This window comes from Simochromis diagramma, unplaced genomic scaffold (assembly GCF_900408965.1).
Source record: "Simochromis diagramma unplaced genomic scaffold, fSimDia1.1 OVJJ01000296.1, whole genome shotgun sequence".
NCBI classification, from domain to species: domain Eukaryota; kingdom Metazoa; phylum Chordata; class Actinopteri; order Cichliformes; family Cichlidae; genus Simochromis; species Simochromis diagramma.
Genome location: NW_024387004.1, coordinates 1296465 through 1311118, shown reverse-complemented (window position 1 = coordinate 1311118; position 14654 = coordinate 1296465). Strand labels below are relative to the sequence as shown.

Sequence of the window (14654 nt, the reverse complement as noted above, 5' to 3'; positions counted from 1 at the left end):
CTCGCATTGTGCATGCCATGAGTCCATCTTAAACCCGGAGGTATCAAAAAAAAAAACAGAAGAGTTGCCAGTCGCTATCCAGTTACACTACTCGTGCGCCTCAAATGATCTCCAAGCTACTCAGAGCTTCCCGTGTGCGTCACAGAGCGAGAAAAAGCGTTGGAGAAGCAGAGGTAAACGACGTTGTCCCAATCTCTTGCCAACAAGCATGCTCCATCAGCACTACCAAATCCCTCTCTGTGTGGGTTGTGCAGAGAGCGGTAGAACGTAGGCAAAGCATACCTAAGCGATGGAGGAATTACCTCTTCATAATGAGCAAACATATGCCTCTGCTATGTAGGAGCTACCACCACTGATACAGTGCATAGAGGCTAAGTCGGCAATACCTCACTACGCTGTGTTGGATGGGACGGAGACGGAGGGTGCTATCTGTGACTGACCATGAACCTCACAGCTGCTCTGCACCCATCCTTACTTCTATCTAACCCAGGGTTGGGGAACCTGCAGGTTTTAGATCTCACCCTGGGTCAACACACCTGAAACAATTGATGAGTTCATTCCCAGGCCTCTGGAGAACTTCGAGACATGTTGAGGAGGTCATTTAACCATTTAAATCAGCTGTGTTGGATCAAGGACACATCTAAAACCTGCAGGACACCGGCCCTCGAGACCCGGAGTTCCCCACCCCTGATCTAACCGCTTTCCTTCTCCTTTCCTCTTTCTTACATTTTTCTTCATTTGTGAATGAACTTCTCTCTCATGATGGGAAATACAGCGTCTGGACCTTTAGATACACCCGGCACACAAACAAAGAGTTTGTGTGTTTGCTGAACTCTTAGAAATGCTGCATGTGAAATTACCAGACACTTGAAAAACATTACTGCTTTTATGCTCGCTGCTCTTCTGTAGTAGTTGAAGTCTGCACCATAAACACTCTTGTGGATCATTCTGGCCCACTTTAACTTCTGAGTTTAGCGATATAATTGATGCATATATGATACACCAAAAGGGTTGTCTTTAAGCGCTATTGTTTCAGAATCTGGAAGAATCTGGAAGTATAAACTTCCTCCAGATGTCTTTAACTGAACGTAACAAGCCTGTTTGACAGATTAACCAATAAAAAGTTCAGATTTTTCTGCTAAAACGTGGGGAGTAAAAGTAAAAAGTTGTCAGAAAAATAAATATTCAAAGTAGAGATACCTGAAAATTGTATTCCTGCTGCACCTTCAAGTACTGTAATGTAGTACTTATACTTTGTTACGATGTTCCTCCTGTAAATCTACACTTTGCTTTTTATCCATGTCAGAAAAATGAAGTTGTTTTAAACTCTGATTAAACAGTGCATGATGTTTCCAAGGTCATCTGCATCCACATCTCTGTTACCATAAAGTTCTCACCCATCCACAATACAGTGAAATGATGCCGGCTCAAATCCTTTCCCTCCATGCGCAAACTGGGACCCATGTGACCCATAACAAGTCACGTGACGATGGGGTGGGTCAACAACGCTCATGACCATAAGGCGTTCAGTGGATGAACATCTTCACAAAGAAGACTCCCTGCTGCCTTCGTTCAGAACACGGATGGATGCCAGACTCCGTTTTGGTAACGATGTGGATAACGTGTGCGGGATACTCAAGGGAGAAACAAATCGTGCTCCTCGTGTTCTGGTGGTGATGGACGGATTGTGGTGACCACGTTCCTGCTTCTGCTGCACCTTCAAACAAAAGGGTTGTTGATAAACTCGAGCTCTGATGCCAGGTTCAGACTGCACGGCATCCACCTGACTGATGGAGGCCTCTGTAACGTTGTGTGACTCCCACTCTCCTCCTGGCTCCTCCTTCTTGATGTCATCACACAGGTGAAGACCAGCGGCATGTAATCTGTCTCTTCAATCAGCTGATGCGAGAAGCGTCCTGCAGTCTGAACCCGGCAGTGGAAAGAGTACTTCAGTGTGACCTTATGGTGGTTGTTTAGCAGGTGAAGGTCTCCGCCTCAGCGCTGCAGTCTAGGCCCGGAGACGAGGTGCTGGGCGATACCCCTCCACTGTGCCTGGTGTCCTCCAGCTCCACTAGGCCCTGCAGATATTTGATGTACCTGATGGCGGCCCGCAGCGTCTCCACCTTGCTTAGGCGCTTGTCGGCACTCTGACCTGGCAGGTGGTCTCTCAGCTTGGCGTAACCCTGGTTGACACACTTTACCCTCTGACGCTCCCGCTCATTTCGTTTCTGAATGAATGCCGGCTCAAATGGACACTCGTAGACGCTGAAGTGTCCGTGGTGGTGAAAGGGGGTCAGATAGGGCAGGATCCCAGGGCCAGGGCCCCTCAGAGGACCTCTGTAGAGGCCAAGGCCGGTGGGGTCCATGCCGGACGGGTAGAGGAGGAAGGGGACGGAGTTGGAGAGAGAGTCTGAGTGCTGCGAGATGCTGTGATCCTCAGAGAGTCCAGCAGGCGGAGACACGCCGAAGCTCAGGTTCGAAGATCGTTGTTCGATGAACGAAGGAGAGAAGGCAGAGCTCATCGTGCAACCTGGCTGAGCAGTACCTGATCCGAACTCCCAGCTGGATCAACAACAGTCTTCAAAGACCACCTCAAAGACAGTCGATCACCAGCACGCAGAGATCTGGGGAGACGCATAAAGACAAATTCAGCTTTAATCCTGAATCTTCCAACCTGAAAAGCCACACAGGTGAGTTATCTTCCTGCTGACTGACACTGCAGTTCCTCTACCATCCAGCAGAGGGTCCAGCAGTGAGTCAATCCCCATAGACTTGCATTTTAAAATGTCCAACGTTATAGCAGAAACAAACATGTTTGCAGCCTGAAACAAAAACTGTTTTGGTCTTGATGGATAATTTCATGCCGTATTAAACTTTTGTTACAGAATAAAAATAAGAGGAAGAGTTCACTATATGCTAATGACACCGTTTTATATCCTGGAGACGACTTTAACGATTCATCTGGAGTTAATATCACAAGTCAAAGAAAAATAATACAAGTGTATGGGGAAGAATGGTTTTCTAACATACCTGGAATATGGCTTAAAATTTGCATTATTAGGGGTGTGGCCTCTTTGACTCACCTGTGTGGGTCGAACTGTGATTGGTCAAAATTAATAATGAGAAATTTGAACCTGATATTTTCAACAATATATAGGAAGTCTTGAAAAACAAAGTATGAAAATCACATGTTCTGATTTCTGAGGACTTCTCAGATCTCAGAGGCTGAAAGGAAAAATAAATATTTCTGACGTTCTGGATCATCAGGATTAAATTAGATATGATATGAGGAGGAGTTTGGACATAAAAACACGTGTGCAGTTTATCGATCTTTCAGATGTGCTGATTCATAACTTTTAGACTAAATCATGAACCTGGAGATACTCAGATACTCAAATCTGTGTTCTGCTCTGTGGGAAGAACATCTAAATCTAACACAAATCTGTTGTGTGTTGACCTTGTTTTATGGACTTCATGGTCACGTTGAACTTGAGCTGATGATCAAAGCCTGAGTATGAGGTATTTGTATGACTGCACATCTGGAGCAACAGCAGCTTTGTTCTTTGTGTAATTTTTGTCCTGAAATGAGGTGATCCACGTGTTAAACACATGAACTTCATTGAACTTCAGGTAAACTCAGGAAGGTTTTTCAGTCTTACTTAAAAAACAATTCTTCTTGCTTTTTGCTTGGTTTGGTTTTTCAAAGCCTGCTTTGGATCTAAAATAATCAAAGTCTGGAGACCACGCCCGACGGAGCCGGTCTAATCCAGAGCTGAACTCCAGCACGGAGACAGCTACTTGTTATGTTTAAAATAGTTTCCAGAGCAAGTTTACCTGTTTAAGATTTTCTTTGTAGTTTGAATTAATGCCACAGTTAAACTGGGCATCTTTAAAAGTTCAGAGCAGGTTTAAACTCTGCATCCAGGGGAACAAAAGCACCAAAACCTTCACGAAGAGTCTGCGTACGTGAACAAAGTGATGAAAAACAGGTTTTCTCCGTATTTTAAATACGTAAATTAATTTCAAGGTTTTTTTTAGTCTACATGTTGTACAAAATATTTTTTACATTCATCTTTAGTTTTAGTTTTTATTCTGACAGCAACACGAAGAACCGCTGCGCCCACGTTTAGTCCCAGTCAGTGAACGCAGCACCAGATCAGCTCACACACACACTCACTGGTTTCCAGTAACACTCTGACACCCTTTCTGGGAGGAAATGTGAGAACTTTCCTCTTAAAACTGAGATTTCTTCCAAAAAATAAAAAGTGAAAGACAATTAAAAACAAAACAGTGGAGACTACAGCTGCACACATTACAAACAGCATCATTTAAACTGCACAGTGTGTGTGTGTGTGTGTGTGTGTGTGTGAATGCATGATGTGATTAGTCGTGTCTTCATCTCACCTTCAGGTGCAGCTGCGCTCCTTCCTCCTCGAGCTTCACAGGAACACTGAGTGCACGATGAAAAGCTGATGCTTTACCTGCTTCTGCCTACTGAAGCCCCGCCCCCTACAGGTGTGTACAGGGTCATCAGGTAAGAGAAACTGTAGAAAACCAGCGAGCTGCGTCTAGCTTCACCTTGAGCCGATTAACTCGCAGCTCTGAGGTCAGATTAAGGTGAAACCGAACGTCGCACACTTCCTGTGTGGAAAATGTTGAATTTATCATCCTTCTCCTTTTTGGGGGGGGGGATTCACTCAGGTGACGCAGGTTAAATCTGCTCGCCGCCGTCTCTTCTTTCTCTCTGGCTGAGAAACATCAAAGACAGAAATGAGTGTTTGCAGTTTCCTCTTCCTAAATCCTGCACTTCCAGATGAAAGGCGTCAGCGACACACGCCCTTCCTGTCATCACACATCTCATCACACAGCACACGCTGATGACTGTTTACACGCACACACCTGTAACCTGAGCTGCTGTCTGAGAGTTTCCTGAGCCTGCGTTCACCTTCACATGAACGTCTCTGATTGTTCATCACACAGAGACCTGTTACCTGTGAGCCGTCAGACTCACCTGAGACGTCTGTGTTCGTCCGAGTTTGGCCACGACTGGAGAGCAGAAGTTTCTGACTCGATGATCTGACGGTTCCAGATCTGAAGGATCTGCGAGCACAATCAGCTCGATAAGTTCTCTGGTGAAGAAAGCAACTTCAGTGCTTCCTTTTTTTCCTCCTTTAGCTGAGGAGACACTGAGCTTCCTGTGTGAAAGCAGAGAAGACAACAGTGTCCCACGAATGAAGAAGCCGTGAACGTGACCGACAGGTCTGAACCTTAAACTACAGCTGAGGCAGAAATCTCTCAAATAAAGATCATGAGCTTTACTAAAATTCAATCAAGTTTTATTTACAAGGCACCAAAAAGACTGACCGGGAGAGTCTGTGCCAGGTTGCTGGAAAGACGAGTTTGTCTTTTAGCCAAACCTCGGATACCGAAGGAACAATGCGGTTTTCGTCGCGGTCGTAGAACCCTGGATCAGCTCTTTAACCTCTCGAGGAGTTTGCCCAACCAGTCTACATGTGTTCTGTGGACTTGGAGAAGGCATTCGACCGCATCCCTCTGAGTGTCCTGTGGGAGGCGCTCTGGCAGTATGGGGTGTTTGGCCCATTGCTACGGGCCATTTGATCCTAATACAACCGTTGCAAGAGCTCGGTCTGCAGAGCCGGCAGTTCAATTCAATTCCACCACTTAGCATCAGCTTTCACCAGGGTGGGGAATCTCATCTCTGCTTTTTGCAGATGATGTGGTTCTTTTGGCTTCGTGAGGTGATGCTGGAACGGTTCGCAGCCGAGTGTGAAGCGGTGGGATTGAGAATCAGCACCTCCAAATCTGAGGCCATGGTCCTGAGCTGGAAAAGGGTGGAGTGCCCACTCTGGGTCAGGGACGAGTTCCTGCCCCAATTGGAGGAGTTTAAGTATCTTGGGGATCTTTTTCACGAGTGACGGGAGAAGGGAGCGGGAGATCGACAGACGGATTGGTGCTGCAGCTGCAGTGATGCGGACGCTGCACCGGTCCGTCGTGGTGAAGAGGGAGCTGAGTGTAAAAGCAAAGCTCTCATTTTACCGGTCGATCCAGGTCCCTACCCTCACCTACGGTCGCGAGCTGTGGGTAGTGACCGAAAGAAGGAGATCGTGGACACAAGCGGTGGCTGGAGATAGGATGAAAACCTGAAGAAAGGAATCCCCTAAATGTTTGGGAAAGTCATTCCAGATGTTTTCTGCTTCATCTGTTCCAGAAACAGTTGGGTTTTTTTCAACATATATTTATTGAGCAGTTCACATGTTTGTATGACAATGGAAATTACAGTATCAGATAGTTGCTCTGTTTTTTACATTAACATCATATAACAAAACATTACATAATATGGTACCATACCCTCCCACACACCCACAGTCCCAGCTGTCCAGCTCGTTTGTCAGAATAAGAAGCCAAAAAACTATAACTGCTGGTTATAGCTGCAGACATGTAGGGACGGTCTGTCACAAAGAGTATATCGTAGATCCAGACTTAATGTATTTGCCAGCTCATTAAGCCAGAGCTGTAAGGGGGATGCATCTCTCTTCTTCCAGTGAGTGAGAAGTTTCTTTGCAGTAATAATACAGTAAGCTATAACACGTCGCTTTGCACGGTCTATTCCCAGAGTATCATCAAAGATGCCCAGAATAACTGTTAGTGGATCAGGCTCAACTGCACATGAAGAACTGAAGCATTTTTTTAACCTTGGGACAAAAAATGAAATGTGGCTTAGGGAGCATTTCTCACACAGAGGAGACACCTCAGGGTGTATTTTATTTAACCTTTCTCTTGAAAAGCTTGAACCTGAATCAAGCAGTGTCTTGCATTATGGATATTCTGCAAATAGTTTCCCATCCAGCAAGGAGATGGGACGATAAGAACCTACATCCTCAGCATTCCTACTTTCTTATAAAGGACAGTTATAATCTCCTCTGTAAGGGTGGTAGGAGGACTTTATCTACTAGAGCTTCAGTAAAGGTTTTATGCAGGTATGGGCACAAAAACCTCACTAAAATTCACTGGCGATGACATCTGGTCCAGGAGCCTCATTGATTTTACTTGAAGCAGTCGTTGTTGTTAGTTCTGTTGTTCTGTTGTGAGTTTGTGTGTGAGTTCATCCTCCCCTAGGTTTGGAAAAGTGCAGCTATCCAAGAACTTTTTCATAGAGTCACAATCTATATTTTGTGTCGTGTATAAATTTGATAGAACTGGACATATTGATAATGTCTCTGAGGTCCGTTGAAGCCTCACCTGCATTATTGTTCTTGTTTCCTAAGTTTTCTTGCTAGTATTTTATGCGATTTGTCACCAAGCTCAGAGTATTTCTGCTTGGTGCACAAAAAGGCTTTACTGATTTTTGCTGAGAGTAGATTATTATATTCATATTTATTCATATACAAAGTGTAGCAGGCTTAGTTTCCGAGTTGTCATTTACATCAAAATACAGAGATCTGCGTTTCCAAATATTCATGAAAATCCTTCTTGCCCAACAATAGAGGCTGAAGCCACCATGTTTGCTGCGGTCTAGTTGCATTTTGGATGTTTAAGGTTAATGTGGCAGGGAAGTGATCCAAGATGACAATATTGTGAGAATTTGTGTCAATGACATATGGCGTTGATTTGGCATCCAAAAGAAAGTAGTCAGCTCTACTGTATGAATTATGCCTAGTTGAAAAGAAAGAGTAATCCCTACCAGTGGGGTTTGCAGTTCTCCAAACATCAGACACATTTGAATTTTCAATAACGGTGTTAAGAAATGCACTGGAGTTGTTCCTGACCTGCTTAGTTAAAGAAGGTAGGGGTCCAACACACAGTTAAATTCCCCACCAATGACAAGGTTTGTTTGGGACGTGTCTGGGACAAGTGCCGTGAAGAAAGATGGACCGTCCACATTCAGGGCGTATACATTCAGTAGAGTGAGAGGAAAACAGCTCGACCACAATCGCATCTGTTTTTATGGTACCTCTAGTTTCCTCGTCCTAATCAATCTCTCTCTCTCACACACACGCACACACACACACACACACACACACACACACACACACACACACACACACACACACACACACACAGTTAAGTCACAAATAAAACAGGTGTGTGTCACATCAAAGATGAAAAATTAAAGCTGCTGCACATGCAGAGACGTGATGAAGATTTCACCAGACCTCTATCAGCTGCTCTATTATTACAGCGTGCATGCGCACACACACACACACACACACACACACACACACACACACACACACACACACACACACACACACACACACACACACACACTTATCCCCTCTGATGAGCACTCAGGTTGAACTGAAGCCACTAAGCAAACACGAGTCCAGAAAACAGAGGATATTTCAAAAGTCCCTCCCATCTCCTTTTCCTACGGTTGGCGAGCTGGGATCCAAACAAGCGTACACTGTCTCCTCATAGTGTGACCTCAGGTATCCGCTGTGCTGGAACTACAACGTGCAGAAGATGAACAGCAAAATGAAACACATTTTGTAGTTGAACAGCTGCTGTGAAATACTATAAACGTATCAGCTGAGGTGGCAACGTACAGAGATTCAGTACTTAAGTACACATTCTGATATTTGTTGTAAATGAACCACGACAGACCAGACGACCTTTTTATGCTTTTCAGCATAATTTTCACTTTTATTTACGGTTCACATGTTCGGCTGCAGCTCTACAGCCGACACATGCACCGCAACAACAACAACAACAATCAGGACCTAGTTCAGCCTTTTATGTCGGCGAGGCGTGATCGCAGATGCTGTGCAGGTGCATCTGCCTCCCCTGCACCAGCACCGCAGACCACGCCCGCCACGCTTGTGTTAAAAAACACTGCAGTAAAAACTGATTCAACTGTTTTAGTCAAGTAAAAGTGAAAAAGCAAATTTACTCTGAAATGTACTCAAAGTAAGAAAGTAAAAAGTATCTCCACCTTGAAGAGTCCACCCTCATTTACATGCACGGGTAAAAAGACCTTCTGCTATGTTAATATAACACAAAAGTAATATTAGTGCATGAGGATACAAACAAGTCTAGGTTCTAATTGTGGTTGTAATGAACACATTCAGCTTGGATCTGTTATTTCACACACAAACTAACCTGTTTTCATGCATTTGAACTACACAACGTTAGTATACTTGTGCGTTTTGCAGGACATTTCACAATACAAAAATACAGAATTTATCAAAATCCATCACCAACAGATGCAGTATGTCATTACAAATTATGACACTGCATGTATTCTTTAATCTGCAGTTCATCTTTTCTTACACCTTTCCCCATCTCTGAGTGAAATAAGCAGCTGGACCTTTATCAGTAACACACTGTGAGACAAACTGCACATAAGCAGTTTGTGTGTTTGCTGATGCTTCGCCTCGTCCACCCCAGCTGTGAAACTCAGAAACCAGTCTTGTTATCATCTGGCGAAGTCTGTGGTCCCCACATGCTTCAAAAGATCCACCATCATCCCTGTGCCCAAGAACAGCAAACCCTCATCCCTGAACGATTACCGGCCAGTTGCACTGACCTCGGTAGTAATGAAGGTGTTTGAGAGGCTGCTGAAGAACATCATCTCCTCCTCCATCCCAGACACCACAGATCCGCTGCAGTTCGCCTACAGATCCAACAGATCCACAGAGGATGCCATCGCCCACGTCCTACACACCACTCTCAGCCACGTGGACAAGAAACAGGGTAACTATGTGAGAATGCTGTTTGTTGATTACAGTTCAGCGTTTAACACAATAGTGCCCTGCAGACTGTTCACAAAGCTGAGGGATCTGGGACTTAACAGCCATCTATGTGCATGGGTGTTGGACTTCCTCACTGGCAGAACTCAGGTGGTGAGGGTGGGCAGGTGCTTCTCCAACAGCATCACCATCAACACAGGAGCACCTCAGGGATGTGTCCTCTCGCCACTGCTCTACTCCCTCTACACTTCAGACTGTATGGCCACCCATGGCTCCAACACCATTGTGAAGTTTGCTGACGACACAGTGGTGTTGGGTGCCATCTCCAACAACGATGAGGCGGCCTACATGGATGAAGTGAAGAATCTGGCATCGTGGTGCCAGGACAACCACCTCCAGCTGAACGTCAGCAAGACCAAGGAGCTGGTGGTGGACTTCAGAAGGGGTCAGCACAGAGACTACAAGCCCATCATCATCAATGGAGCTCCAGTGGAGAAGGTGCAGTCCTTCAAGTATCTTGGTGTCCACATCTCCTCAGACCTGACATGGGCTGCCCACATTCAGGTCCAGACCAAAAAGGCTAGGCAGCGCCTGTATCACCTACTGACAACTGAGGAAGTTCAGGGTCTCTCCAAAGATCCTCAGGATTTTCTATACAGGCGCTGTGGAGAGCATCCTCACACAGAACATGACATCGTGGTTTGGGAACAGCTGTGTGAAGGACCAAAAAGCTCTCCAGAGAGTGATCCGTACAGCAGAACGCTGCTGCAGGATTGCTCTCCCCCCGCTTCAGGACACCTACACCAGGAGATGCCGGACTAGAGCAGCGCAGATACTGAAGGACCCGTCCCATCCTGGCAACAAACTGTTCCAACTTCTGCAATCTGGTAGAAGGTTCCGCATCTTCCGGGCAAGGACAGAGAGACTCAAGAGGAGCTTCTATCCCCAAGCCATCCGTGCCCTAAACACACACACCCGCCCTCTCACATCATCTATAATTGACTGAGACAGGACTCTTCCAGACACTAAACCAAGGCACAATGTACATTTCAATTCCTTTAATTTTAAATATGTTTATATTGTCTATCCTGTAAAATAGTCAGATGTCTATTCATATTAATGTACAGAATTCACCTGCTTGCTGCTACTACTGCACATTCACCCAATGCATATACTATATGTCTGTATATATATATATAATGTTCTTCCTCTACCCCCCCCCCAATTTTTTTGCACATGTCGAGGAGCGTGTCAGGCTACATTTCACTGTGTGTTATACTTGTATAACTATGCATGTGACAAATAAAGAACCTTGAACCTTGAACCCTTGAACCTTGAACCTTGATCTATCGTCCACCTGGGCCTTACAGAGTTTCTGTCTGATTTCTCAGACCTTTTATCTGATTTAGTTCTCAGCTCAGATAAAATAATTATTGTGGGTGATTTTAACATCCATGTAGATGCTAAAAATTACAGCCTCAACATGGCATTTAATCTGTTATTAGACTCAATTGGCTTCTGTCAAATCCATGGTGATGTTATGGCCGGGAGGCCGGACCAGGAGAATGAACTAAATGCAGACACAGATGGAGGCACTGGTTATACATGAGAGGTTTTTTTTACAGACTGTGATATATTTAGAATATCAACCATGGACTGTGAACTGGAGCATAAACGGAGAGCTATGAGGCACTTTTTGTCACGGTCCGGGGCAGCGGCCGTGTGGAGAGTGGAAGGAGGACTCAAAGCGCAGCACTTATTCAGGTGTGAGGGTGATTTATTGATAATAACAAACATAAAGAGGAGATGGCAAAACAGAACTACGGATGAACTAAACTGGGTGAAACTACACAAAGGAGTGGCAAACCTGAACACGAAGGGAGAACAGCAGGGAGAGCACGCAGAGGATTTCACAGGGTAGATGCAGAGTACACAGGGTAACACAGAGGATGAACACAGACGACGCGACGAGGAGCAGAGGAAATCACACACTATAAGTACACAAAGAGACACTGGGAAATCACACACAGGTGGGGGGAACAGCTGGACCTGATTAACCTGACGAGACAGGGGAACACTAACACCAGGGACCAACAGAGGGAGCACAAACCCAGAACCCGGTATCTAACATCCCAAAACACAAACCATCCCAAAACAACCCATGAATAATAAAGAGAATAATAACAATAAGGGACACAAACACAAAGTCACTCAGTCATGGCCGCAGGACCATGACACTTTTAAAGTACCAGGTATATGTAATTATTTTGCTATTAGAGACCTGAAGTGTTCATTCCCAACCATGTGGCTCAAGTTTTAGCTCCGTTGTTGTCTCTAATGAACTATTGTAGCATTTCCCTCACTCTCTGGGCTGCTATCCTTTCCTCAGGCTGCGGTTCATCCCAATAGCAGACGAAGCTGCACACTATTCAATGTTCCCCACTGCCATGTCCACAGAAAAGCCACATTTCTGCAGCTCAAGTAAAGGCCTGGGGACAGAAGCGATTCACGGTTAAGGAGGTTTGAAATATATTATAAGAAAGAGTTGTCTTCCTTTCCCTCTACAGACCGAATATTAGAATGTTGTTTCCTCTTGAGTGGGACTCCAGGTCCGTCAGCTTTGACCGTAGAACTTCATGCTGCTCCAGGCAAGTAGTTAATGCCTCAATAGCCTCTGCCAACAATTCCTCCATTCACCCTAATCGTTTCCACTTCAGCTACATGGTCAGACAAGCTTAGCATATCTCTCACAAGTGTATCAAGTTTGGAGTTGATCTTGTGACCCAGGTGGTGAATTTCTTATCTTAATCGGTCATTCTCCTTTTTCGGATCTGTTTATAATTCATTACTGGCCTCGTTCTGTTGCTCTGTACTTGTCATTGTCACGGTCCGGTGTGTGGGAATGGAAAGAAAGGACCAAAACAAAGGATGAATGGGGCGGAGTCTGAAACAAGTGTTCAGGAGGGCAGCCACGTGGTCAGCAGCATCACTAGAGCTTATCTGGGAGGCCAGCAGCGGTGCCAGCGATGATCCACTGAAGACCAGTTGAGGTTGCTGGTGGTGCAGCTTGGCGCAGACCTCTGGCTTAGACAGAGCAGGACCAGCAGGTGCAGAAACCTACGCTGGGCTGTGCATGGATCACAGCAGGCTCAGGTGGCTCTAGCTGGGGGTGCGCGTAGCTTGCAGCAAGCACTGGATGCTGCAGATGGAGCTCAGGTTGAGGACTGGGTCTTCTGTCCCTTGAAACCATTACAGGTGGAGGAACTGGCCGAACCTGAAGGTACAGGTGCAGGGACGTGTTGGGTCCGCTCTCAACCTAGGAGCAGGGACAGGCGAAGGAGCTAGCTGGACACCAGCTATCGCCACCCGAGGAACAGGTATGGGTGCAGGAGTGGACCAGGTCTCAGCTGCCCTGGGAGCAGGCACAGGAGCAGGTGACAGCTGGATACTAGCTGACCCAATGACAGCGCTAGACTGAAAACACACACGAGAAGTCGATGATGACGAGCCAAGGAACTGTGGGAAACTGAGGGTTTAATAGACTGGATAATGATGATGAATGGAAACAGGTGGGAACACAGCTGAACTAGATCTGACTAATGACACAGGAAGTAGAACTAAACATAACACATACAGACAGATGACTAACACAATAAAACAGGAAACATACATGGGAACTAAACGGTGACAAAGTCCAACTGAAAAGCTTTGAAGCCAGATAACACACACCAATTAGTTAAACTGCAGGAATGTCTTAAAGACATAAAGACCTGGATGGCCGCTAACTTTCTGCTTCTTAGTTCAGATCAAACTGAGGTTATTGTACTCGGCCCTGAAAAGCTTAGAAATATGGTGTCTAACCAGATTCTTACTCTGGATGGCATTACCTTGGCCTCCAGTAACGCTGTGAGGAACCTTGGAGTCATTTTTGACCAGGACATGTCCTTCAACGCACATATTAAACAAATATGTAAGACTGCTTTCTTCCATTTGTGCAACATCTCTAAAGTTAGAAATATCCTGTCTCAGAGTGACGCTGAAAAACTAGTTCATGCATTTATTACTTCCAGGCTGGACGACTGTAATTCATTATTATCAGGAAGTCCTAAAAACTCCCTGAAAAGCCTTCAGTTAATCCAAAATGCTGCAGCAAGAGTCCTGACAGGGACTAGAAAGAGAGAGCAGATTTCTCCTGTTTTGGCTTCCCTTCATTGGCTTCCAACCAATCACAGCAGATGGCCCCGCCCCTCCCTAAGCCTGGTTCTGCCAGAGGTTTCTTCCTGTTAAAAGGGAGTTCTTCCTTCCCACTGTCGCCAAAGTGCTCATAGGGAGTCATATGATTGAATAATACATACTTTCTGTATGTATTATTTTAGGGTCTACCTTACAATATAAAGCTTCTTGAGGCGACTGGTGTTGTGATTTGGTGCTGTATAAATAAAATTCAATTGAGTTTAATTGAACTGGAAAGTGATCTTGAGCAAGTCTGTTCACTTCAACAACAAAGCCAGAAACCCCAAACAGAGTTTTGATTCATTTTAAAGCCTGACGCTGAGCCTTGTTCACTCTAGCTATTGTCCACCTGGGCCTTACTCACAGGTTCTTTACCTAATAACCTTTTAACTTGATCGTTTTTAAATTACCTCCCTCAAGGTTTCAGTTACACTCCAAATACAGGACTCGGGAAGTAACTTAAAAGCAGCTTTATTGCTGAAACTCAAGTAATTACAACAGGAAAACATGTAAAATTAGGAATAACAGAAAAACTTAATGGCATGAGCAATACACCAAGGAGACACACAGCTCTCTATTTACAACTGTTCTTTGTAGGTATGTAAACCTTCCTGTAGGCTCCCAAAAATATCATTCTGTTCATCTGGACCTGACATTTTCAGTGGGAGAAGCGTTTCATCATCATCAAGTGACTTCTTCAGTCTCAGCTGA

The 14654-nt window shown here is 45.1% G+C and overlaps 1 protein-coding gene across 1 annotated transcript; it reads right to left on the bottom strand.

The window, feature by feature from the left end:
* Positions 1-646: 646 nt before the first annotated feature.
* On the bottom strand, positions 647-2540 carry LOC120739245 (achaete-scute homolog 5-like). The gene has a single exon (XM_040040956.1). The coding sequence runs from the start codon at positions 2520-2522 to the stop codon at positions 1974-1976; it is 549 nt and encodes a 182-aa protein (XP_039896890.1). The 5' UTR covers positions 2523-2540; the 3' UTR covers positions 647-1973.
* Between the last annotated feature and the right edge of the window lie 12114 nt (positions 2541-14654).

Bases quoted from the DNA above. Each gene is read 5' to 3' on its own strand.
- LOC120739245 (XM_040040956.1), bottom strand. From the start codon at position 2,522: ATGAGCTCTGCCTTCTCTCCTTCGTTCATCGAACAACGATCTTCGAAC.